Source organism: Sinocyclocheilus rhinocerous, unplaced genomic scaffold, assembly GCF_001515625.1.
Source record: "Sinocyclocheilus rhinocerous isolate Xijiao unplaced genomic scaffold, SAMN03320098_v1.1 scaffold1938, whole genome shotgun sequence".
Lineage (NCBI taxonomy): Eukaryota > Metazoa > Chordata > Actinopteri > Cypriniformes > Cyprinidae > Sinocyclocheilus > Sinocyclocheilus rhinocerous.
In genome coordinates, this window is record NW_015629065.1 from 542,677 (window position 1) to 568,698 (window position 26,022).

The window sequence follows — 26,022 nt, forward strand, 5'->3', positions numbered from 1 at the left end:
CGTGGTCAAAATTTTTGTTACTTTTACAATGTTGCTGCGGGATGTTTTTCATGTCCGCGGATTGAAGCGACCCCAATAACGTGATATTTAGCCCCTGGAATGCAATGGGCAACCATGCAAAGACGAAGAATTCCCCTAGTAATACATAGTCTTTAATTAAAAAAAAGTGTTGTAGGATGTTCTCGTTGTTTACTTAACATTTAAAGGCATAAAATTATGTGTGACCTTTCTAAATGTAGCAACTGCCGAGAATGACTCAGCAAGGCAAAGATAAACAGACACAATTCGCGATGTGGACACGCGACTTTATCCTCGTTCTTTTAACTTATCTTCACTTTAGGACAGAGGGGTTTTTGGAAATGGAGATCCCCTTCTGTTAGACTGCACATGCTAGATAATGGATCATGAGGAAGAGATGCCTGAGAAATAAGTGTACACTATTGACAGAGCAGTAAATACCAGACTAAAGCATTCAGACTGAAACATAGTCATAGATTCTACCACGGCCAGTGTCCATGACAACATTCAAAATCCCTCCCATCTAAAAATTGTACATCTGGAACACCCGTTGTAATAAAATGTCAGATTAATGGGTTTTTGTTGAGCATTTTAATTTAAAAAAAAACTTGCTAAAAGCAAGGTCATCTGTTTGAGAATCACTTTACTAGGACATCTACTCTGCTAGAGTCGCCCCTTGTGGTCAATACAAAAAACACTACCTGGCAGACATAATTGTTTTTTTCCCCCCACCTGAAGTGTGATGTTGCTGACTCACCATGGCAGACAGATTGCGGTCTTTGCACTTGACCACTTACGTGACGTATTTCCTTATTTGAAGACCACAAGTGTGTGGAACTTTACATTACCCAATGGGACACACTTACAGTATTATAAAAATGCAAGTGTTTGCTGAGCTTTTTGATTTTCAAATCTTTGAAGAAAAAAAAAAACGTAAAAATGTATTGCATGTTGGGATACGTTTAAAGCTTAGAACACTGCTCCAAATCTGTATTCAAGATAGTGTAGTGTAGTATTTAGTGTGAAATCTGTGAATTAAGAACACTGCATTTTGAAGACCTTCTTGCAGTCTTACACACTTCCTGTTGCATGCACACACTCTTAAGTGGCCACGAGCACAAATGTGGGTATTTGGACAGGCCCTGATTGAATGGGTAAAACAGCATCACACAGCAAAACATTTAAAAACTTTATTTACAATTAAAAAGCACCAGTTATTTGAAAAGATAAATGCGCCATTCAACAGCAAACCACAAATATGCTCCGGTTCATGCCCCAAATAAAACTATGAGCAATGACGGTGTTAAGGGTTAAGAGAAAAAGAGGATCTGAAGTTTCACCAGTGACAAATGCTGATTAATGCAAAAGCATCTGACTATTGCATTCCAGAAATACAGTATGTAGGTCTGATGACATGCAGTACATGACGAATTCAGTGCTAGTATCCAGGGAAACCAAAGCTCATGGAACGGGCAGCACTTCTGCCCACAAGCTTCCTCCCAGCTCTTGGAAGAGACCCTGGTTGTGATGACTGCTGCGGTGAGGTAGCAGCCAGTCGGGCCTCCTTGAGTTCTCTAAATAGAAATAAAAGGCATGGCAAATTAAGACTTCTGCTTATAGATTCTTCTGCTTATTCTCTAGTACAATGCAAGATAACTCGTCTCACCTTTCCAGCATAGCTGTTCTGAACTTCTCCACATTTAATTCCTTACGAAGTTGTGCAGCCAGTTTGCCGGCCCTCTCCTTGCGCAGTACATCATGACGACACAATGCAGCTGCAGATGGCCTAATAGTAGGATCAGGATCCAACAGTGTCTATCATATACAAATGTATTGCCCATATTAGAGACTGATCCTATGTAATCAACTTCAAAACCAAAAGAAATTTTCATGAATGTACAGGAATGTAGGGAAAGTACATTTATTAGCGTTCTGATAGTTGGTTTTATGCCCTCTGCTGGTGGAATGAAAATAAATAAATGTGACCCTGGACCACAAAACCTAAAGTCTGCATGAACCGGAAGTTGCTGCCGACTTTATTTCAGTGTAGTGACATTTCCAGCTGAAACGGAATATTGTGACTTAACGTGGACTAAGTCGCATGGGTATATTTGTAGCAATAGCCAACAATACATTGTATGGGTCAAAATGATCGATTTTTCTTTTATGCCAAAAATCACTAGGGATAGTAATTTGCATTGCTAAGGACTTCATTTGGACAACTTTAAAGGCGATTTTCTCAATATTTTGATTTTTTTGCACCCTCAGATTCCAGATTTTCAAATAGTATAATCCCGGCCAAATATTCTCCTATCCTAACAAACCATACATCAATGGAAAGCTTATTTATTCAGCTTTCAGATGATGTATAAAAACAAATAAAATCTAAAAAAATTGACCCTTATGACTGGTTTTGTGGTCCAGGGTCACAATTTCACAAATGTATTTGTTTATTTAGGCAACACTGCCCTAGACTGACTAATACAATATATGGTAAATATGAATTCTGAAATATGCATTAAAAAAAACACCCTGTACTTTTTATATTTAAATGTAATTAATTTGTTGGACTTTAATGTTATTGGCACAACTATTTTGAAGACCTCTCTATACCCTTTCAAAAGGTACTAATATGCACCATTTAGGGACAACTAAGTTACAAAGCTGCACCTTTTGAAAGGCACTGCTCCAGTGAAGGCTTTTGTAATTTTTTTTGGAAAGTGTAATATGAAGTAAACTCTGAGTTAAGGAACTTCATAGAAACAAACTAAAAAAATAACCCATTACAGAGAGTACAATGAACCACGCAGATGTGCTGCTTACTAAAATGCACCTTTAGAAGGTCTTTAAAGGGTGCTGGTAACTCCTGGGGCAGGCTGGGTAGCTCACCCTGCCTGAGGCTGTGCCAGTCATCTCCATTCTGAGGAAGTGGTGGAGCTCCGGCAGCTAATAACACTGTCAGGCCCAGTGCAAAAATATCTGCTTTAGGAAGATGTGTATAGTCCTGCGAGGGAAAAAAAGCTGACAACTGGTTAAATCCACAGTTAGCTTGTTTTGCCATTCATACCCACTGTATATATGATCAGTTCTCTGGCTAAGATTGCTATGGTTTAAACTGCAACAAACAGAACACTGATAAAGTTCAAACAGGTACCATACCTCTCGCAGGACCTCGTAGGCCAAGAAGCGGCTATCCCCTTCCTCTACCTGAGGACTTGAGATGGATGTTACATGACCCAAGTCACCTAAAGAACAAGATATTCATGATATCACATATATACATTATTTTGTTACTGAATTGGGCAAATGTCCAATGTCCACTTAAATGGTTTCTTTGTAATGAGTATTTGTTGTATTGGTGTACCTTGTAAAGCGTCTTTGAGCCTGGGAAAGGCGCTATATAAATTAAACATTATATACAGCTACTGTATATTGCATCAATTTAGCAATACACATCAAAACCAATTACAAATAAAATGTCAATTAAATATGGTTTGTTTTAATATTTTGTAATCGCCATTATTAGATTTAGTGATGCACAGACATTTTTGGCATCTGAAAATATTTGGTTAAAACAACCCCCCCCCCCCCCCTTTTTTTTTTTTTGCCAATAGAGGGCCCAAATAATTGGACCGAAATAGTGACATTTTGTCTGAAATATGACGAGGTTGCTTATTGCCAAACAACTTTACTATACTAGTTTCATTTTTTACCTGGGTACACAACACCCTGAACAGCATATAGAGTTGTTACCAAAATTAGTTTTAGTTTCAGCTAGATGAAAACTTTAATTTTGCTTTTGATTAAAAGTCATTTTGGTGCATCACTAATAATATCAAGAGAGTTTACTTTTGGGGCAGTTAAGATCCATGTTAGAAATGTGTTTCAGGTCACTAAAGACCCAAATATGTAATCAAGACTGGCAAATCATTTATGCATATAACAGTTAAACACATGGACAGGTAGGTAGATACCAATTTTATATACAACCCCAGAGGAGGGGCTTTCATCCTCTTCTTCGCTATCTCCCTCTCCACCTGCACTTGATGAAATGCAGATGAAAATATTACCTAAAAAGAATGGAAATTTAAACATGTGCAAGTCCAGTTTTCATCGAATGGTAACAGAAACAATGAAAGAGACCAAAGCTCACTGGGTTTAATGTCAAGATGCACTAGGCCTAAGCTGTGGATGTATTTGAGCCCCATGGAGACCTGAAGGAGCAGATCCCTCAGCTCAGGAACACTGAAGAACTCTCCTTGCTCTCCTTTTTCAGTTATAGCATCATGGAGGCTACCACCTATGAGACCAAAAAACCCTACGAGTGAGCCAAGTTAAAGTAAAAACAGTCTCAACTCTAATTACCAAACACATGACCGTCAATGTAGTTTTGTGAGCTTCTGTCCTACCATCACAATACTCATTTTGTATAATCATATGGTCATCCTCAGCCCATGCGGAGTAGTATCGCACAACATGAGGGTGATGGCCCAACACCGCATGGGCGTACACTTCCTTCAAGGCCAGCTGCCTGAAGAGGAGAAAAAAAAAAAAAATTCTAATAATCTAAGATTCATTGAGGAAGCACAAAAACCATATACAGAATCGAACCATATTTAGAATTGTCCTTAGAGGTTTTAAATTTGGAAAACTGACTCACTCATTGGCGGAGCCTGCAATTGGCCTGCGCAAGCGCTTGATGGCGTACATGCATCCATCCAACCTCTTCACACATCGATACACGGAACCAAACTCACCCACGCCGATGCAGCTCAGCTCTAGAAACTCACTCTCATAACGCGACAACATGCGGGCTGACACTGCTGGCCTCTGAAGGCCAACAGATGGGAGACCGTGTGAGAGAACACAGAGATTTGCCAAAGCTTTTGGTGGGATTACGAAGACATAAACCTACTACACAAAAGACAAGGATAAGCAATGGTCTTTGAAACCATACCTTTGAGGGGAGGAAGAAATTTTCATCCTCTGACGAGTTCTGAGTTTCCTTAGATCTGTAAGGTAATGGTACTTCAATGTAAATCTAGTTCCTCAACAGGCAAGGAAAGAGCTGTTACCTTTGTGCATCGCCCTCATCCTCATCACTCCTTTGGCTCTTCCTCTTGTGGTGTTCACTGTTCCTGCGCACCGTCTCTGGTGTGAAAGGGTTAACGTTCACGGAGGGCACACGATCAAAAGCAGTAGACAAACAAAGGAAACTTTGACTGCGACATGGCTTGCTGCTAGAGCAAGGGAGGGTCGATTTAGACAGCAAACTCTGTGGGTAGAGGAAATTCGATGAGCAATTCTTTACAGGGTCAAATGTATTGCTACTGCAAATCATACAGCAGATGGTCATCACATCAAAGTTTACATGAAACTGAGGCGCTGCAAGGTCACCTTTGGTGTACTGGGGGAGTCACAAAGCCGGAGTTTTTTCCAAGCAGCATACGGAATGGGAGAGGTAGGGATGGAGGGGGAAACCGTGATACTCCTGGTGCGGTGGCGCTGTACCCGGGGTGTCTGACAGGGGCTTCTGACTGGAACACTCCTGTGCGCCCATTCATCAAAGCTATTGTCACTGCTGTCCTCCTCCCCACTGCTGGAGAAGTTAAGATGCTGCTGTGCTGCATTCACAGAGGCCATTTCAGACCACTGCAGTCAGAAAAATGTCAAAGATGTAAGAAAAAAAGGGCAACTAACATGTAAATTAAACTAACTTGGTAAATTAACGATCAATCAATATGGATAACTAGAGATAACTACAGAGCGGGATGAAAGATGGCCTATACAATTATTTATGGTGTTCAATAAATTTGATTTTAGCAATTGTGAGCTGCTGTTTTATTGTATTTATTTATTTTACATAATATGTACTTAAAATGTACACACATAGACACAAAATGTAAGGTAAACATAATCACAAACAAGTTATGAGAGTTGTCTCCTTAGGTAGGCCTCAATATGTCAAGGATCTCATATGTTTGTTGTGAGAAGATCAAAACATTTACAGATTCTCTCAAAATATATCTTTGGTCACTCGCATGGATTTATTGTGCTGTTTTGAACCACATAAAAGCAATTTCAACTTACCCTGAGATGAGCTCATGGGACACCACGTTTGAACTTGGCGCGACAACTTTAATGAGGTCCTTTAACAATGGGCGGAGTGGCTCGACTGTTAATTAACTCCGCTAACTAGTGTCAAATATTTTAATTCATGACTCGAATCTTTTGAATCTGTTCACTAAAAAAAAAAGATTTGTTCAGATCCGTTAACAACTTTAGTTCATTAACCCTTTTTCTGTATACCAGTAAGAAGGCGTGACGGTTTATTTGTGATCACGACATCTAACGTTATCGTTATCACTTTTCTCTCCATATTTTAAATTCTGAGTATAACTGGACTAAGCACATAAAACATAATAATAGCCCAAATTAATTATGAGTTTTAATATCGCCTTTACACCATTTTGTGGTCATCAGTCACCTTTACAAAATCATGTTTTTACTCCCTTATGCCGAGTTCACACTGCACGATTTTCAAAGACGTCGCATCACTGTTGGTTTCACACTGAACGACTATCTGGGGTAGCATTCAGTTGTTGCTGTGTTCACACTGCACGATGGAACAACGACAGGAGGTTGTACGTTTCAACTCCTCCCCGAACTTCCCGCTGCCCTGTATCTTGGTCTCTCATTGGCTGTAGGTCATCGCCGATGTGTTTTTCAGTCAGAACTCATTGCACACAGCGTGATTGTGAATCGCCGACAGCTCCAGATATTTAGCATGCCAAATATTTCATGGGCGTCGGCGACGTGTCGGCGATTCCCTCAGATCGCGTCTTTGATAATTCACACTGCGTGATTGTCACTCGCGTGAACGAGCACCGATTTGCCTCCGATGTCGGGCATTTGTCGGCGATTTTGCAAAACCTGTCGGCGAGTGAAAAATCGGGTTAAAATCGTGCAGTGTGAACTCGGCATTAGTCCCTTTTCTCTCCTTGTTGTGAAGTGAGCTAGATGTTAATTAGGGATGGGCGTATCGATCCGAAGTATCGATATATCGATACTGACGCGAGTATCGAAAGTATCGATACTCAAACAAAAAATATCGATACTAAGGTGCGTTTTATTTACCAGTGGTTTTGTTTATTTAACAAAAATAATAATAATAATAATGCATACAATATGCGTTAATGAACTTTAGATGTCACTTTCGTTCAGAAGACCGACTCGTTTAGTAAAGGGGGCGTATACGTTTACTAGTTTCAACCAATGAAATGCTAGTTCACAGCCCACAGTCAAATACTATTGGTTCGTAGTATAGTCAGTCAATAGGTGCGTTCAACTTGAAGCACCGCTACAGACGGCAGTCAACGAGAGTAGCCGCTTGCAGTCGGGGGCGGAGTTGAAAACGGAGCCGTCAAGCCGGACACTTTCTGCTCCCATTAGTGACGCTCGCGTGGTGTTTGCATACTCTATCACAGATGAAGTGAATTAAATGCAATATTTGTCAAATACACAGACGTTTCAGAAACGTTTTCATGAGCAACAGATATATACTGATTATATACTGCTTAATACAACACCATCTGTTCAAGAATAAAGTTCAAGTAAATATATACTATTTAAATACTAATAAAGTGGGGGTATATATGCTTTCATGATAAACGTGTACTTTGATGCCACACGTGACAGTGACGTAGAGTCGGCGCCGGTTCAAGTCGGACAAAATTTCTAACCGGCATGCACTGCTTCAAGTCAGCCGCCGATCGGTTTGCGCGGCGCCGCATGAAGTCGAACGCACCTTTTGAAAGCAGTAAAGTGGTCACGCGGTTCAGAAAAGCTCCAGCTTGAAACACCACTAATCATCAAAACTGTATAAACGACAAAGAAATAGATTATAGATATATTATTTATTTCTTTAAAAATTCAATTCAATGTATTATTAAACATCCAAAAAGCTACATTTGTGCATGAAATCTGACTGTCAAGGAAAGCTAATTATGGTCGCCAAAAGTCGTCAGCGTATTTATTTTAGTGTACTGCGTGCGCACACAGACAACATCATAATGTGTATTTATTTTTCGGGTGGGAGTTGGTTGATCGCAATAATCCTTTTGCACCACGTGAGCGGAAGTGTGTGACATCATCAAAACAGTGTACGCCTGGGTAGCGTCTGTTACCCTGTCTGGATTACTACATTTAGGGATCGTTTGAATTGCAAACGCTATGTTCCGTTTCATGCGTAACGTTTGTCGCTTTGACTGACCGCTCGGTATCGAGTGCGACGGCTTTGTTTATTTCCTCTCGATAGTCATATCGAAAACACTATGGTGGAGCAGTCGGATCGTGCTCCGCTGCTGGACTGGGAGGAGGTTCCCCCGGCCGAACTTGCCCCAACGGCTCCATCACCGGAGACTGAGGATTCAGTACATTCCGGTCTGTCTAGCTACCCGACCGAGGGCGGTGTACGGACAGATATCTCCCTGAACGCAAGCCCGGTGAGACCGAATAGTGTACCAGCTGTTTCAGGTGAAAGTGCACACTCTCCCCAGAAACACAGCGGCCCGGGAGGAGATGCTTCCGCCACTGATGAAGAGGGAGACTGCGCCTTTCATGGACTGTCAGTCAGGGATCGGAGGATCACTGGATGGGAAGAAAAAGACCAAATTGTTGCAGTGTTTGTTGTGACTTTCGACACAAGATCTGGTGAGGTTAACTGTGAAATACTGTAAAATTGTAAAACAATATCCGAGAGAGATGATGATGGTGAAGAGGAGAAATCTTTGAAAAATCTAGTTTAAAAACATGCTGAGTTCTTAGAAATATTATAATTATAATCATGATACTTTCACACAGTGTTGAAAGCGATTATCTACAAATGTTTAAATTAGTAAAACGTACTATATTTTTAACATCCTAATGATCTTGAAAATCATCCACAAGGGTCTGAAGGGGTCCTCTGTTTTATGATTTTAATGTCATATGGCTATAAAATGGCTTCCTGTATATTAGTTACACTGAGAGTTGTAAAATACTATAAATATTTAAATGACATAAAACAATAATATATAAATAATATTAATATATTTTGAAAAATATATTGCAAATCTAATTAATAATATTGTTAGTAGTAATAATGTTTCTTTGCTGTTTATTTTTTTTAAGAAATAATAATAATGAAAGATTATGCCGACTGCTCTTTTTTTCACTTTTTATGAGACAATATTCAAACAGTTACACCACTTATTTTTAACTGTAGGTTACACAAAACATCAATAATAACTCTTAATTCAGAAACTAAAAGCATGCTCGTCATAGAAGTGTATAGTAGTTGTCATAACACATGTAAGGAAATGAATATACTATGAAGTGAGAGTTGTATAAGTCATACAGCTGACTACTGTACTGTTTTTAAGACTTCCTCTTTTTTTCATAGGGAGTTCAGTGGAAAAAGTCATTTAGAGAGTTTTGTGTTCTTCTGCAAACACTGTTTGATTAAAACCTGGTCCAACAGCTTCACAATTGTTTACATAGGCCCACATTGTCTTTTACAGGGAACATGATAGAATGGTGCCTACCTCAAGATGTGAATCTGGAGGGAGTAGAGTTCAAGTCTATGGCAAGCGGCTCTCATCGGATCTCAAGTGACTTCATGTGGGAATCTCTTTCATAATGCCACTGCATATATAAGAGACAGAGGACATTTGTAACATTTTGCTTAATAATGCATATCTATATCACAGGCCTACCATATATATATATATAGTTTTGTTTTCTAATGAGTAATTCATTCAAGATGTTTTGTAATCATGAGGCAAACTGTTTGGTTATTAGTTGCAAATCTTCATCCAAACATGTTAATTTTGTGTGTATGTATATAGATTAATCCAGATTAAATGTGCTTGTCTTATTTTGTAGATATTTTCGTAAAGGCTGTTACTTTGGACTAGCGTGCTTTGCCAACATGCCCGTGGAGAGTGAGCTGGAACGAGGAGCTCGGATGAAATCTGTAGGGATTTTGTCTCCTTCTTACACACTGCTATACCGTTACATGCACTTCCTGGAAAATCAAGTCCGGTAAGTGCATGCTTGCTTCACGTTGTACCTTGTAATGTCTCTTTCTTGTACTCTTTTGCACGCATCATTTCTATTTTAAGATGTTATGTATTAAACATAAGCTCTGAGTTGCATGCGATGTGACATGGAATTTGTTTAATTTGGACTCACTTCACTACATCTCTTCTTCAATCAGTTAAGGTTGTAATATGCAGCATGCAAAATTGTAATATAAAGTTGATCAACTGCGTTAAAAATGTCTGTTGCTCAATGTCTGCATCTAAATAAAGCAACTTCCTGTTAAGTGCAATGCATTTTATGACAACACCAACAGTCTGCACATGCTTTCTTGAAGGCACCAGTTGCAGTGTCCAGGTCAATACTCTCCACTGGAAGCTTTCTACGAGGATAAAAAGGCAGTGTTGCCTCCGGGAGGGAACGGTTTGGTCACAGCCTGCCCGACCAGTGCTCTTGGGCCCATAGTCAACCGCTGCATGCATCCAGAGATGAAGGTTTGAAGATATAAACCCAGCATTATCTGTCACTAATCAAAGCTTCAGCTTCCATTAAATTCCAGTTCAATGAAATATATTTTAATGACAGTAGTATTAGATAATTAGATTTTTTTCCTTTTTCTGATGTGTCTTTTTCTAGTTTCTGAGGAAATCTAGGCCAGGCCACTCAGGGAATTTCATGTTACTGATTAACCAGGGTGCAATACTTCTGCAACTCCTAGCAGCATTATACGCATGGGCGAGTTTAATTTCGTGAAAAAAACTATTGTGAGACAAATTTCTCTGTCCACAAACCACAAGATCCTCTATTGTTAAAGAAGAATTCCATACTCTTGTTGAAAAATATGCTGAGGTATACTTTAACTCAGTACTAGATTTTGTTATGCTGTTTGTTAAATAAAGCCTTGTTCAGTCTTAAAGATGCACTTTCTAAATCCATGTTTATGGTTTTTATAGTAATAGTGACATAAAATTGGTGGTAAATATAATAAAAAAATGAATGATATCCGGTATTAAGTACACAAACATAAAAAATATTTTTGAAAATTAAATTGTTCTTTGAACTTTGAATAATTGCATTATGAATTTACTAGCCTGTCAGGGGATTTAAAAAAATAAGACTAGATTGAATGACCACTTCTATTAATCAGCCAAACGCCTGTGATTATTGGCTGAATGGTCTCTCACTGAATGATCTCTAACTATTATTATAATAATATTTTTTTTCATAAATGAATATATTTCATTAATATAAAATTTTTTATGATATAAAAGCTGCCATGTTTTCTTATAAACTTTAAGAGCCTGTTTAATATATGTGATGTGTCTATCATTTAATAAGAGATCAGAAGCACAAATCATGTCCCTTTTATGTTCTCTGTCCACCACCGATCAGATTACACACCCAGCTGGCTGCATGTCCCAGTTCATCCGCTTCTTTGGAGAGCAGATCATGGTGCTGTGGAAGTTTGCTTTGCTCAGGAAACGCATCCTCATTTTCTCTCCTCCCCCTGTCGGTGTGGTCTGCTATCGGGGTGAGAGTGGAAACCCATTTATTAAGACATGGCTGTCTTAATGTCTATGCATATTTTTTATAACAAATTCAAGATAGCTTGAGAATCCATTGATAAAGATCATGTACATGCTTTTGCACATTGTCATTGATTTGTGCATTTTTATAGTCTGTAACTCTAGTAGTGTTTTCACGTTATAACTCATGGTTATTTTGATACTTTATGTTTTTTGACTTGCATCTCTTAGTATACTGTTGCTGCTGCCTTGCTAATGTATCCATTCCTGGGATGGGCGTTTCTGTTCCGGAGTTCCGCCCTTTCTTCTACATCAATGTTGCGGACATCTCCGCTCTTGAGACTGAGCTGTCTTACGTGGCCTGTAAGTGTCTCAGTCAAGAAAAGGACTAAAGTTGGAGGCAAAATTCATAATTCCACAGGCACAAAAAGGTTTAACGGTTGTAAACAATGGATGTTAAAGGGGTCATATGATGTTGCTAAAAAGAACATTATTTTATGTATTTGGTGTAATGAAATGTGTTTATGCGGTTTAAGGTTAAAAAAACACATTATTTTCCACATACTGTACATTATTGTTTCTCCTCTATGCCGGCCTCCGCATACTCTAGGCAGCGGCTCACTCTAGGCCTCCGGCCTCCGCTCACTCAAGCCGGCCTCCGCTCACTCTAGCCCTACGGCCGTTCCTCACTCTAGCCCCCAGCCTCTGCTCACTCTAGGCTGCAGTGTGTGACGCTTTTTCGTTGTGAAAGCGAAACTACTTTGTTTGGCCTTCCAAAAGAGGACACGACTAGAAATCAGTGGTAAAGTTTAAATAACATCTTTAAATAACATCTACATCTAGAATGAGGAAATAAGAACCTTTACTTCCAACATAAGTAGTAGTTGGTAAATTAGTAAGAATGTTTCTCAGTAAGAATAAATCAGTTGAGTAATTTTTATTTGGGTTCTCAGGTACAACAGAGAAGATCTTTGAGGAAAAGAAGAAGCTGTATGATGTCTACATTGACAATCAGAATGTAAAGACACATAGAGAGAGCCTCCAGCCTCTGCTTAGACTCAACAGTGCGGACCGAGAGAAGTATCGCAAGCTCTGTGAGCAAAGGTATGTCAGCCTTTTAAAATCTCAAAAGCTTATGAGGAAAAACAATCTGAAAATATATTGTTCCACAGGCATATGATGATGTTGATATCTTTACAGGCAGATGCTGCTGTACTCTCAGGAGGTGGATGGAGACTGCACATCTAATGAGGAAGACCTCTTCATTTTGTACGTGATGGAATTACACGACTCAGCACAATGATGGAAGTTTATCACATCAGCAAATTTGAATGAGACCGAAAGAGTATTTGGAAGAACACAAACTTTTTGTGAAAATAGTTGAACTTTCTTTAACCTTGATTAAGCGATAATATTGGGAAACTGATGGAAATGCAATACTATATTTTCATACTTTGAATTGTGCATAATATAATAATAATAGATAATAATTGTCATTATTACAGTTCAAAAGTTTGGGGTTAGTAATATTTTTTTTAAAAGCTCTCATGCGTACCAAAGATACATTTATTTGATAAAAATACAATAAAAACAGTAATATTGTCATCCTTCACAAATTATTCTAATATTCTGATTTGCTTAATATTTTTTTTCAATGAATAGAAAGTACAAAAGAACATCATTTATTGAAATAGAAGCATTTTGTAACAATTTATTGTAAATGTCTTTACTGTCAATTTTGATTAATGTAATGCATCTTTCCTGGAAAAAAGTAGAAATTTCTTTAAAAAAAAAAATTACAGGCCCAAGATTTTTCAGTGGTAGTGTATTTGTTGTCAATTTATATGATTGCATATAGTAAGTTATTTGACAATTACAAATCCACAATTTTTTATGTTCTAATATAAATATATCTATGGAAGGCCACTGTTTTTCTGTTTTTTAATTTTATTTATTAAATTTTTTTGTGTTTTGTTGTGCAAACCAATGGAAAATTACTGTTTATGTTGCTGTGATTAATCTGTATGGAATTTCCCTCTGTTTGTGATCCAGGTTTTTCATGGAGCAAAACAACAGAATCTTCCAGACCCTGTCTGAGGTGGCGGGGAGCGCCGATCCTACCCTGACTGCTGAACACGTGAGAGCCATGGGGCTGGATCCTCAGGGTGACCGCGGTTTTCTCGTCGACCTGCTGGAAATCTACGGCATCGACATCATGCTGGTTATCGACAACCCCTGCTGCCCGTAAGACTCTCAGTCTCTGCCGCTCTCTCTGGAGCCCATTTTCTTTTAGGGCTACAACACACTGCCTACTGATTACCTGCTTTCTTTTCTCTCTTTCTCTGGCTTGGCTATCTCAGGAGCCATTCCTGACCCCTCTGGACCGCACTGATACTGCCAACACCAAAAGGTGCAATCCGTCTGCAGGCTTTTTGTGCACTCTGCAGCCAGTCAATCCAGTGACGTCTTTCTGCTTGTCTGTCTATCTTATGTGCTTAGTATCCTTCCAGCCATCTTGGATTTCTACTCGACTTGTTTCCAAAACATGATGATCTCTGTGCCTCTCTCTACTGCTTTTTATTGTGTGGTCTTCAGTTGTGACTTTGTTCTTCTAGCCAGTGCTGTCTGGGGGAACTGATGTGAATATAAATCTGCTTCACTTGGACACCAGAGAATTGGAAAAACGGTCCATCAACGGGGCAACTCTCACTTCCCGGATCCACGTATTTATGCTGGTAACAGCGGTTTGGTAAAGTCTGCTTTGAATGTCATATCTGTATTTCTAAAACTTTTATGGATGTTGCATATTACACACAGTACTGTGATGGTGAAGATTTTCACAATCTTTGCCACACTTAATCATGTACATGTAAACAGTCATTTCATTTTGGGAAAAAACAGACATCAGTCACTGTGTTTGTTGTTTGTTGTGTTACTTGTGGATTTTTATTGTGCATGGACACATAGACACAATCAATTCGCTACTGTAGTTTGGCACAGCACTTATTGATGTATATGAATTGGAGTGAACAACAGTGTAGAAGGTTCTCAGTCATTATTTCACTACCCAAATGATATCTGATGAATGTGACTGTCATTTCAATGCTGTCTACGCCATTCTCTGTTCAAGCATTTGCTGTTATTACACTTACTAAACAGACTGAAAACGAATGAATTGAAGCATAAAATGTGTATTTGTTCATTCTGGACAGGCCTTTAATCACTGTCACTCTTGGTATTGAATGTAAATTGTACATTTAATGCACAGTCTGATGCACATATGATTTAAACAGACACAGAAATGTTACATTCAGCTTTTTGAGTCCCTTAATTTGCTCTAAAGAAATGAATGTGATTCTATTCCTGTCTGTCATCAGTGAATGCTCCTGATTATTACCTGTTAAAGACTTTGAATATGTATATACTTGGGGTTTCTTATTTAAATGTATTTGGGTCGATCATTTCTGGAGAACAGCAGCAAACTGGCCTCACAAGGCTGATTGATTGTGGTTTTGTGTGCGTTTATACGTTCATCCTGTGAAAACCCTAACTGGACACTTAATTATTCAAATTATTCATAAAGCTGGTGAAGTTTAAAAGAAAAGTATTTACTTGACCTTTTGAGTTTACAGTTTCCTTTCATCAAATTTTCAACCTTCTAATAAAATAATGACAATTGATTATTTGAGAATGAGTGCAGGCACTCGGGTTTGTCAGTTTGATGGATGAAGTTCTTTAAATTACGTGAAATAAAATAGTTAAATTAACAATAAATAATACTGTTGCTTATAACCTAGATTTGATTAAATGTGAATACTGTTTTTACATTTCTTATCTATCAGAGAACTTTCTGTATTATAAATCTTTGAAACCATCCTCTTGTAGGATGTGGGTTGGTTATTTAGTGTCCTATTGTAAATGAATGGAAATGTATATTATTGTACAGGTTGTCTGGTATTGTGTATGTGTGATATTTTTTGTGAGTTATCTAAGTGTTGCACAAGTCTTTGTCACAATAACAAGCGCAAAGAATGTTGGGTTTTACTCTACTAGTATCACAAAGCACTAGTGTAATGCCTCTGTCTTACACACTACCTATACAGTAATACAAACTAACAGCATGTGTCTGTTGTTTTAAAGCCAGTGATTCTTATTCACTGCCATTTTGAAATAAACTGTTCCTTCTTTTCTATCACATGCTTTGTTTGTGCAGTATTTGGGGGTTGATTTGAGAAAAACAAAACACTGGTTTACCTGAAGGAAGCTACAAGATTATCACAAATGCATGGGGAAGTCTTAAAATAAGCAAAATAAGAGATTGATAATGACTTTTATTCTTGGTCCTCATCTGGTCAGACACATTCAGTATCATGTGAGTTTCTTCAGCAAGTTCTTGAGCCATCTTTGCATTATTATCTTCATGATAATATTAGTAAAAAAAAAAAAACATTCAAAGTAAACCTGAACATTATGCCTGTATTAAGTTAATAACATCATCCATGCTGTTAAAAACCATCAAAATGACAATTTAACTGCTGTTTCTTAAAGTCCATAGACCACAGATTGTTCAGTTAGAGTATGGTGACCTTTATGAGAACTCAAAAGTTAATTTGACTTCTCTTTTTGTTGTAACTGATATGTTTTCCAGTTTCATCAGCAGTTCCTCAGGCTCCTCTACACATATTAACACAACCATCACTGTCATCACTGAGCCTGTGCAAGCTGCTCTCTGCGCTCCGCACTGCAAAAGAACCTCAGTTTCCGTGGCAACAGTCTCACTTCCACAGACATTGCCTCATATTCCTCATTGTCAATGTCATAAAAGCCGGCACCCTCCTGTGGACAGGAGAAGAAAAGTAATAGATCATAATGGCTGCATCACAGCTTAGATCAATGGATGATTACAAAGAAATCAGTCCCCCAAACTTTTTCAAATAATATACTGACCTCTGGGAGATTGAGACTAGCAGCACTGGCCTCTATCTGCGAAGCATCTTCTATGGACTCCATCGGCTTCAATACTTTCTTAGTTCTGAATGACAAAGTATTATTCATTCATACCCAAAAACCTAGAAAGGTTCTAATGGCAAATTAACTTAAGTTCACTGAAATTCAGCAGACAAAAAAGTGCAACTGATTCAACATGAGGTAAACTTTCCATTTCTCCTTTCACAAGCAGTTTTGTGAATGACACTCACCCCTCAGTGATGAACTGACCAACTGTGAGGGAGTGTGAGTCCAGAGTTATCACCATAGAATCGTCCTCACGCTGAAGACAGTAAACAACACCAATCAGGACAAATTCTATTGAATTTATAATACATACATTCCCATGAAGAGCAACTATTATGTCAGTACTCACTCTCTTGACAGGGTTCTTATTGTGTGTGCTAACTGTGAGCTCCAATGTGGAAATGTCTTTGCTCTCCCATCGCTCTGGCTCAGACTCTTTCGGTGGCTCTACCAATAGAAAATATATTATTATTAAACATGAATTAAAATGTTAGACATCCTTTAGTCTCAGCCTCAGACGTCACACCCATGGACTGATTCATAAAACACACAAAATGGAAAAAGTCACCGTGTTTACAATTGTAACAACGAGCACTTATCAGGATCAGCTAAATGCTGGATTTTCAAAAGTATGTGAAGTTCACAGCATAGACTCTTGATGACTGAAGACATTGTTCTTGAATGAACGATTTATGTTTTATAAATGATTATGTTTTGAACCTGCTTTGAGACAATATTAGAATGCTAATATCCATAAGCTATATTCTATATGATGAAATGTCTATAAAAGTGATAAACCACCTTCTATAGGAGGGTTCCAGTAGTTCTTGAGTCTGCGGTAGATGCGGTAGAGGAGGTTCGGCCGGGGTGGTATTTCAGTGGGAAGGTCAGGTGGACGAGGTACAGGAGCCAGATAGGAGAGGGAGGCCTGGTGAGACTGTGGCCACTGCTGTAAGAGAGAAGATATTGTGATCTATCCAATACTAACTCACATGAAGGCCTTAATATATGATGCAACTGAGCTATCAATGTCATTGAAGTACTCCTTTAAAAACAATGCAAAGAGCAGCACTCACCTTAAGGCTACTAAACCAATGTGCTGCTCTTGTTTTCAAGGGGCCAAGGTACCAATATCTTCAAGGAAAAATTCACATTAGAAATACACATTTGCATTTTGTATTTATGCTGTAAATAAAAAATTTCTAAGCATACTTGCTGATAGAAGAAGCGACGTCTCTGAATGCACCCCAACGTAAGCCAAACAGAGCAAACACTGGCTGCTCCTTCTCACTCTAAAAACAGAAATTACACAATCAACTCTGTGTGAAAAAAAGCTGAAAACCTTAATGAGTTCTTTTCAAAATCAAATTTACTTTTATCTGCAGAACATCCAGTGAAACAGTTTCTCCTTTCAGTATTGACAGGGTTGCAGAGGTAATGTGCCTGAAAAACCAGAAATAGATGACATCGGATCATAACACACTTTGGCAAAAAAATTCTTGAAAAGTGAACTCATGAAACTTACTGTACTTTGTTGTCAGAAACCAGATGTAGACTCTGACTCAAAGAGTTACTGGAACCCAGAGGAATGAAACCGATTGGTATTTTACTGAAGGTCTCCTGTGGTTACAGTAGTTCAAATTCAGCAAACTCTGGAATGTGCAATAACTTAATATAGCTTAATAACTTAAACAAGACTTTTTTTTATTACTAGTAAATACCTCATCAACTCTGCGCAGTAAGCCAGTTATCACCTGTGTGAAAAAATCAACACATGCAAACATTTAAATATGGTCAAATTGTCAGAAATATATATATTTTTTAAATAATCCCACTTTATGAAGATACTTTTGTACCTCCTGTAATGTCCCATCACCTCCAGCAATGATCAGCATATCTGTTTGATCCATCAATTCCATGAGCTTTTTTGCCTGGCCTTCATAATCAGTCTGTTACAGGCAATTGAACAGCAAATCACAAATTATTAATACACTAAAATACATACAAAATTCAGTGGGAAGGTCAGGTGGACGAGGTACAGGAGCCAGATAGGAGAGGGAGGCCTGGTGAGACTGTGGCCACTGCTGTAAGAGAGAAGATATTGTGATCTATCCAATACTAACTCACATGAAGGCCTTAATATATGATGCAACTGAGCTATCAATGTCATTGAAGTACTCCTTTAAAAACAATGCAAAGAGCAGCACTCACCTTAAGGCTACTAAACCAATGTGCTGCTCTTGTTTTCAAGGGGCCAAGGTACCAATATCTTCAAGGAAAAATTCACATTAGAAATACACATTTGCATTTTGTATTTATGCTGTAAATAAAAAATTTCTAAGCATACTTGCTGATAGAAGAAGCGACGTCTCTGAATGCACCCCAACGTAAGCCAAACAGAGCAAACACTGGCTGCTCCTTCTCACTCTAAAAACAGAAATTACACAATCAACTCTGTGTGAAAAAAAGCTGAAAACCTTAATGAGTTCTTTTCAAAATCAAATTTACTTTTATCTGCAGAACATCCAGTGAAACAGTTTCTCCTTTCAGTATTGACAGGGTTGCAGAGGTAATGTGCCTGAAAAACCAGAAATAGATGACATCGGATCATAACACACTTTGGCAAAAAAATTCTTGAAAAGTGAACTCATGAAACTTACTGTACTTTGTTGTCAGAAACCAGATGTAGACTCTGACTCAAAGAGTTACTGGAACCCAGAGGAATGAAACCGATTGGTATTTTACTGAAGGTCTCCTGTGGTTACAGTAGTTCAAATTCAGCAAACTCTGGAATGTGCAATAACTTAATATAGCTTAATAACTTAAACAAGACTTTTTTTTATTACTAGTAAATACCTCATCAACTCTGCGCAGTAAGCCAGTTATCACCTGTGTGAAAAAATCAACACATGCAAACATTTAAATATGGTCAAATTGTCAGAAATATATATATTTTTTAAATAATCCCACTTTATGAAGATACTTTTGTACCTCCTGTAATGTCCCATCACCTCCAGCAATGATCAGCATATCTGTTTGATCCATCAATTCCATGAGCTTTTTTGCCTGGCCTTCATAATCAGTCTGTTACAGGCAATTGAACAGCAAATCACAAATTATTAATACACTAAAATACATACAAAAAGAACCTGTACCAAAGGACCTAAGCACTTAAATCAATAAAGGATGTTACCTTCACAATTTTGACCTCCACACCAGCTAAGTGTAAAATGGGAGCTGCATTCTTCTCAAACAAACTATTAGCTTTTCTGCAGAGAAAATATAACTATGATAACACAAATGAACTGACATAGCTAAAAAAACTGATTTATGGCACAGTGAGGGCCAAGTGTATAATCATACCTATTACAGGCAGCAGGATTTAGAATGACTATGGCTTTCTTCAGATGCTCCTGAGGTCCAATTAACTGATGACCAAATGCCTGGAAATCACATACAATATATTTAACTGTAATGAACCTTCGAGTACTGGGTATCAGGGTCATTACAGTTAACTAAAACTATAACTAAAAAAAAAAGAAGTTTGTTATTTATTTAACTTACTTCATTTAAACTAGTTGCCAAAGCAACAGTTCTCATTTTCATTTAGTTTAACTTGATGTACTAAAATAACTAAACTGAAATAAAAATGGAAAAAAAATAAAACTAACAAATATTAAAATGACATTTATGAGCACGTTATTTTCAAACTACATATTCCTTACCCTGGCCTCTATACATGCTTCTCGTCGCAGCACATTGTCACTGTGAAAAAAGTACAGCAAATGAGTTGGTAGACAAACATACATACATTCAGACAAATAGATAGATAGATAGATAACACAAACCAGTGCTTTCCATATAGCCAGTGTCCTCCATACGACAGCACACACACAGCAAATGTGGATTTTTTCCAGTGATTTCTTAACGTCCGAAACACTTTCACTACTCGAGCCATTATTCTGTATTACTGTAAATCAAGTCTTTTTAGATATCCCAATTAAGGTACACTATTGCACGGCTAAACGCAACAAGAATTGAGTGTAGATCTTCACCGTCGACATTCCATCGTTCTCTCAAAGGATGAGCATGACCGGTGCAACAACAATATTCCTCCTCAAGGGGGGAAATATACGTTCCGCATCAATTTTGTCGTAAAATGTGAATATTTTGTACTTTACCTTTGCAATAAATGTTATTATATATATCTCAAATAATTATGTAGTCGTTCTATGTTTTAATAGTTCAATACCATTTCTGTTCGTGACGAAATCACAGTGCCTGGATCTTCTGTACGGAGTGGGATTGAATTTAGAGACGGACCTTTTCAAGGGCATGCGCTGTAATCTGTTTTTATACAGTCTATGGCTGTAATATATAAACAGACATGACAGCCGTACATTTTTGTCAGTAAGCACAATTATTTTTATTTTTACATTATAAACATTTGAATGTTTATTATATAAGTTGTAAATAAGCAGAGGAAGAGTCAAGCATATCCTTTTAGTTATCCATCGAGCTGATTTGACAGCTATGGAGGTTGAAAACTTCGTTTCCAAGACTCTTGAGCTCCTGCAAGAAGAGAGAGAAGCTGAATTAGAAGAAACACGGTAAATGATACCTATATATATCTATGTTCTACACTTGTTCTTCATTGGTATTTAGATAGCTATTCATTTCCATTACCCAAATGTATTCAACTATGAGGAACTTCTTGTTTAAATATTGTTTTTATTGTCAGAGCATGGCGGGAGAATTTATCTCCCAAGAATCTACAGCACAAAGGAGTGTACCTGCTGAAACTTCAGATCGCAAGCCAGCACACTGGCATGTATGGCAGACTCCTGGTAGTTTTTGAACCCAGGAAAAGTATAGGACCCTCAGTTCTGCCCAGCAACACCTTTGGACCTGGTGAGACATTCTTCTCTATTGAAGTACTTGATTTCATACAATACTGACCAATGAGCCACTTCACATTTTAACTCAAATATTATTTACTATCTTTTGTATTCTGTTTATAGGTGATATTATAGGTTTGTATCAGGCAGAGGGTCAGGGTCAGCCGTCTCAGTTGGGTTCAGGTGTGGTGACACGTGTTACTCAAGCATCACTGACGGTGGCTTTTGATGACACGCAAGATTGTATGAACTTGGACAGAGATGGACTTTACAATCTAATGAAGCTGGCAAATGATGTGACCTACAGGAGACTCTCAAGGTATGTGCGTTTATCAGTCCATACAACTAGTATCATTAAATATTAGTTTTTTCTCAAAGAAATCTAGTCTCTAATTTTTAGGATTTAAAAAAATTAGCTTGATGAAATATGCTCTACATACACAGGTTTATTCAATCAGTTATTTTTTTATACATGTAATTGTGTGAATGAAATTGTTGTTGCATTCATGATGTATTTCCTACTTGCAGTGCCTTGAAGTCTTTAAATGGATACGGCAGTGGTCCTGCATCTCACCTGATCAGTGTCCTCTTTGGTTACTCAGAACCAGGGATATTATCACATCAGCGTAAGCATATACACGGAGTGGCATGTGAAAGGGATCTAAAATACAGCATTGTACAAACCCTAGTACAATGGGCTCTTAAGTCTGTTTGTATTTCTTTTATTGCAGATGCACTGGAATTTAGCAACACTAGGTTAGATAATTCTCAGAAAGAGGCTGTGTCCTTTGCGATATCTCAGAAAGATGTTGCAATCATACATGGACCACCAGGAACTGGCAAAACCACTACAGTTGTTGAAGTAATCCTGCAGGCAGTAAAACAGGAACAAAAGGTGAGCAAGATATCAAACTCTTAATTTGGTTCATTAAGGTATACATTATTTGATGTAGTATAGATGCAGTATTGTGGTGAACATCTAAGTAAATGTTAACAGGTCCTTTGCTGTGCTCCTTCCAATGTGGCTGTTGATAACTTGGTGGAGCGCCTGGCAAAGAGCAAGGTCAAGGTTTTAAGATTGGGTCACCCAGCCCGTCTGCTCGAGTCGATTCAGAAGCACTCGCTGGATGCGGTCCTTGCACACAGTGACAACACCAATATCATTTCTGATATTCGCAAAGACATGGACAAAGCTTTTGTAAGATTTTGTTTTATCATAATTGTTTTGAGCTGCTCGTTCAAGTGGTACATTTAGGTGGAACAAAAATTGTTTCAGCCACACTTAAAATTGCTTTAGATGCAATTTATTTCAAAGAACAATATCACAAGCACTTTTCTTCATAGAAAACTTTTCACAAAAATGTTTTTCAATTAATATTAATAAATATATTTTTTATAACAATATAAGTATAATATACAGTATATAATATTATATGTATTGTATATATGACCTATTTACGTAAGATGCATATATCAGTTGCCACTCTACAGCTGCCAATAATGTGTCTTAAGGTCCTTGCACACTGAGTCCGAAATTTTTTTTTCATATTCGTCATCCTTTCCTATCAAAATGCTTGCTACGGATGCGAAAACGCAGAAAATCGAACCTGATCCGATTTTTTTTATGACGGACGAAAGTTTCGGAGACAGTGTGTAAACGTGATTGACACAGCGTGAGGTCCTATTTATTTTTTAACGTGCGAAAATTTCGGACTCCGTGTGCAATGACCTTTTGTAAGATGATATTTAAATGCTTAGTTTTATGATCAAAGCTCTGTAGTTTTAATTGTAGGGAGCAAAACATGCAATACAATAATGATTGAAAGATTTGATACTCACATTTAACATGATTTTTCTAAAAGTGGTGTATGGATAATCAAGTAAAGCTAAGTTGCTTCAGTTCAGTAAGTGTTCGTCTTAAAATATTACCAACGATATAAAAGAAATGTAAAAATCTGTAATTTCACAGCAAAAATACATGTGTATCACAACCAGAAGTGGACCGTTTTATGATTATTTTAAAAGGTCTTTTACTTGCTAAAAAACTATGAACTATCAGTTAGAGAGAAGGCACATGTGGAAGACTGTGTTCAACAGGTTTATGAGGAAAGTTTTGAACATGTTGATAATTTAGAGACCTTATAAATGTGCATATCCAATATGACACAGAAGACTATATAGTATTCACATATGTGTTGGGGCCTTGTTGTAATAGTCAAAATTAAAAAAATAAATAAATAAATGCATTGACAGAATGAAATGAAGAAGGCTCGAGACAAAGGCCAATGGAGCAATCTGAGACGGGAAATCAGGGAACTGCGGCGAGAGCTAAAGACCAGGGAGGAAACAGCTATCACTCAGATCCTGAAAAGATCCGATGTTATTCTAGCAACTAACACTGGTAAGGAAACCTTTCTTAGCAGTCATCAATTTTATTATGCGATATGTTTGTTTGTTTATGCCTGATTTAAACTCAGATATGATTGATTTGCGTAATATAGGAGCCTCTGATGATGGTCCTCTCAAACATCTTCCCAATGATCATTTTGACCTGGTGGTGATAGATGAGTGTGCTCAGGCTCTAGAGAGCAGCTGTTGGATCGCTCTGCTCAAAGCACGCAAGTGCATTCTGGCTGGGGATTACAAACAGCTGCCACCAACGATCAAATCACAGAGGTATGAAGGAAAAGGAATATATCTTACGGTTGTGAATTATTTGCTTTATGGTATCTATTCTTGATGAGCTCTTAACGGTTTCTTTTCATGATATAACTATTAATATACATGATATTTTTGGTCAGTATTTCAGATTATTCATGTTTTTTATTACATGAATTGCATGAATGTTTAGTTGAAATGTAATAAATGTTATTTATATCTTTCACAGTGCTGCATCTGAAGGCCTGTCTGTCAGCTTAATGGAGAGGCTGATAAAGAAATACGGAGACTCAGTGGTTCAAATGTTGACCACTCAGTACCGTATGAATAGTGCCATCATGCAGTGGGCTTCAGAGCAGATGTATGAGGGCAAACTAATCGCACACACTTCAGTGGAGAAATACTTGCTTAGGTATGTAATATAAAATATGTTAATTGTTTCTGAAAAACATTCCAAGTACATTGTTTGAGGGGGATTCTATAAGGTTTTTTCAACTGATTGTTTTTTTACAGTACCAGTCCAAAGTTTTGGGGTAAGTTGCTATTATTCGGCAAAAATTTATCAAAATGTATCAAAACAAAGTAACAGTAGGTAGCAATATTTATAATGTTACAAAAGATTTACATTTTTATTCAAAGAATTTTTAACTTCTATTCACCAAAGAGACCTGAAAAAATGTATCACCGTTTCCACAAAAATATTCAACATTGATAATAATAAGAAAAGTTTCTTGAGCAGCAAATCAGCATATTAGAAGGATCATGTGACACTGAAGATTGGAGTAGGGGTTGCTGAAAAATCAGCTTTGCCATCACAGGAATAAATTACATTTTAAAATATATTAAAATGGAAACCTTTCACAATATTTACTATATTTTTGATCAAATAGATGCATCCTTGGTTAGCATAAGAGACTTCTTTCAAACCCTTACCTTCCCCAAACTTTTGAATGGTAGTGTATATTTTAAGTCTGCTAGCAACCTCTATATATAGAGAAATACATCTGAAGATAACTGATTGCATCTTGAACAGAGACCTGGCTGGTGTTGCTGATGTTGAGGAAACCAGAATTCCTCTTCTGCTCATTGACACTGCAAGCTGTGGCCTGAATGAAATGGAGGAAACAGATGAGCAGTCCAAAGGAAATCAAGGTTGATATCAGCTCCAAACACAATATTAGTGCTTAATTAAGCTATGAAATGCCTTCTGAATGTTTTTTTTTTTAATTCTCTATTGCTCCACAGGAGAGGTAGACATTGTGGCTCTTCATATAAAGGCTCTTACTGAGGCTGGAGTTCAAGTCAAGGACATTGCGATTATTGCACCCTATAATCTCCAGGTGAGGTACTTTTCAAAGAACTGATGTGTAAAAGAGCACATTTTTATATATATGCCTGCAAAGCAGTGACTTCACTGCTGTTTCAGTAAAAATAGCAGTCATGCATTAAAAAAAATTAGATTTTGTCTGTTTAAGGTGGATCTTTTGAGACAGAAGCTGTCTCATAAACATGCAGAGCTGGAGATCAAGTCTGTTGATGGCTTCCAGGGCAGAGAGAAGGAGGCAGTGGTGTTGTCATTAGTCAGGTCCAACAGGAAGGGTACGCCAGAGTTTGTGCTTTTAGTAAATTCAGTTTGGCTGACTTAAAGGGATAGTTCACCCAAAAATGAAAATTTGATGTTTATCTGCTTACCCCCAGGGCATCCGAGATGTAGGTGACTTTGTTTCTTCAGTAGAACACAAACGAAGATTTTTAACTCAAACCGTTGCAGTCTATCAGTTATATAATGGAAGTGAATGGGAATCACGGCTTTGAGAGTCATAAAACAT

The 26,022-nt window shown here is 37.7% G+C and overlaps 4 protein-coding genes across 9 annotated transcripts in view; 2 read left to right on the forward strand and 2 right to left on the reverse strand.

The window, feature by feature from the left end:
• Nucleotides 1-1,444: 1,444 nt before the first annotated feature.
• On the reverse strand, nt 1,445-6,232 carry wee2 (WEE2 oocyte meiosis inhibiting kinase). Of its 3 annotated transcripts, none has more exons than XM_016550485.1 (12): nt 6,109-6,232; nt 5,416-5,670; nt 5,094-5,293; nt 4,976-5,030; nt 4,679-4,848; nt 4,428-4,549; nt 4,172-4,318; nt 3,993-4,055; nt 3,178-3,263; nt 2,852-3,022; nt 1,685-1,833; nt 1,445-1,592 (listed from the first exon to the last, which is right to left on the reverse strand). In XM_016550485.1, the coding sequence occupies exons 2-12, from the start codon at nt 5,659-5,661 to the stop codon at nt 1,457-1,459; spliced, it is 1,545 nt and encodes a 514-aa protein (XP_016405971.1). In that variant the 5' UTR covers nt 5,662-5,670; nt 6,109-6,232; the 3' UTR covers nt 1,445-1,456. The 3 variants fall into 3 exon arrangements, with proteins under 3 accessions (XP_016405971.1, XP_016405969.1, XP_016405970.1); XM_016550483.1 differs by having other exon boundaries at nt 3,993-4,088; nt 6,109-6,229; XM_016550484.1 differs by lacking the exon at nt 6,109-6,232 and adding an exon at nt 5,944-6,037 and having other exon boundaries at nt 3,993-4,088.
• Nucleotides 6,233-8,153: 1,921 nt separating this feature from the next.
• Nucleotides 8,154-16,025, forward strand: LOC107738692 (protein LCHN-like). Of its 4 annotated transcripts, XM_016550489.1 has the most exons (11): nt 8,154-8,730; nt 9,579-9,678; nt 9,943-10,101; nt 10,436-10,592; nt 11,491-11,629; nt 11,856-11,987; nt 12,578-12,728; nt 12,825-12,893; nt 13,677-13,868; nt 13,985-14,034; nt 14,240-16,025. In XM_016550489.1, the coding sequence occupies exons 1-10, from the start codon at nt 8,352-8,354 to the stop codon at nt 13,995-13,997; spliced, it is 1,491 nt and encodes a 496-aa protein (XP_016405975.1). In that variant the 5' UTR covers nt 8,154-8,351; the 3' UTR covers nt 13,998-14,034; nt 14,240-16,025. The 4 variants fall into 4 exon arrangements, with proteins under 4 accessions (XP_016405975.1, XP_016405974.1, XP_016405972.1 ...); XM_016550488.1 differs by having other exon boundaries at nt 13,985-16,025; XM_016550486.1 differs by lacking the exon at nt 13,985-14,034.
• On the reverse strand, nt 14,478-20,740 carry agk (acylglycerol kinase). Its single transcript, XM_016550490.1, has 15 exons — nt 20,486-20,740; nt 20,363-20,402; nt 20,001-20,080; nt 19,831-19,906; nt 19,629-19,721; nt 19,494-19,526; nt 19,298-19,392; nt 19,146-19,215; nt 18,985-19,064; nt 18,849-18,906; nt 17,439-17,586; nt 16,987-17,084; nt 16,823-16,893; nt 16,572-16,656; nt 14,478-16,460 (listed from the first exon to the last, which is right to left on the reverse strand). Exons 1-15 carry the CDS (start codon nt 20,593-20,595, stop codon nt 16,329-16,331), a joined length of 1,269 nt encoding a protein of 422 aa, XP_016405976.1. The 5' UTR covers nt 20,596-20,740; the 3' UTR covers nt 14,478-16,328.
• Nucleotides 20,741-21,072: 332 nt separating this feature from the next.
• Nucleotides 21,073-26,022, forward strand: part of LOC107738695 (DNA-binding protein SMUBP-2-like) — a 7,998-nt gene continuing 3,048 nt past the window's right edge. Inside the window, exons 1-12 of the mRNA XM_016550491.1 lie at nt 21,073-21,247; nt 21,379-21,548; nt 21,659-21,854; nt 22,064-22,161; nt 22,267-22,430; nt 22,533-22,733; nt 23,789-23,936; nt 24,037-24,211; nt 24,423-24,605; nt 25,227-25,345; nt 25,439-25,533; nt 25,669-25,792. Of these exons, the coding sequence (XP_016405977.1) occupies nt 21,171-21,247; nt 21,379-21,548; nt 21,659-21,854; nt 22,064-22,161; nt 22,267-22,430; nt 22,533-22,733; nt 23,789-23,936; nt 24,037-24,211; nt 24,423-24,605; nt 25,227-25,345; nt 25,439-25,533; nt 25,669-25,792 (1,750 nt within the window). The 5' untranslated portion in view covers nt 21,073-21,170. The remainder of the gene's footprint in view (nt 21,248-21,378; nt 21,549-21,658; nt 21,855-22,063; nt 22,162-22,266; nt 22,431-22,532; nt 22,734-23,788; nt 23,937-24,036; nt 24,212-24,422; nt 24,606-25,226; nt 25,346-25,438; nt 25,534-25,668; nt 25,793-26,022) is intronic.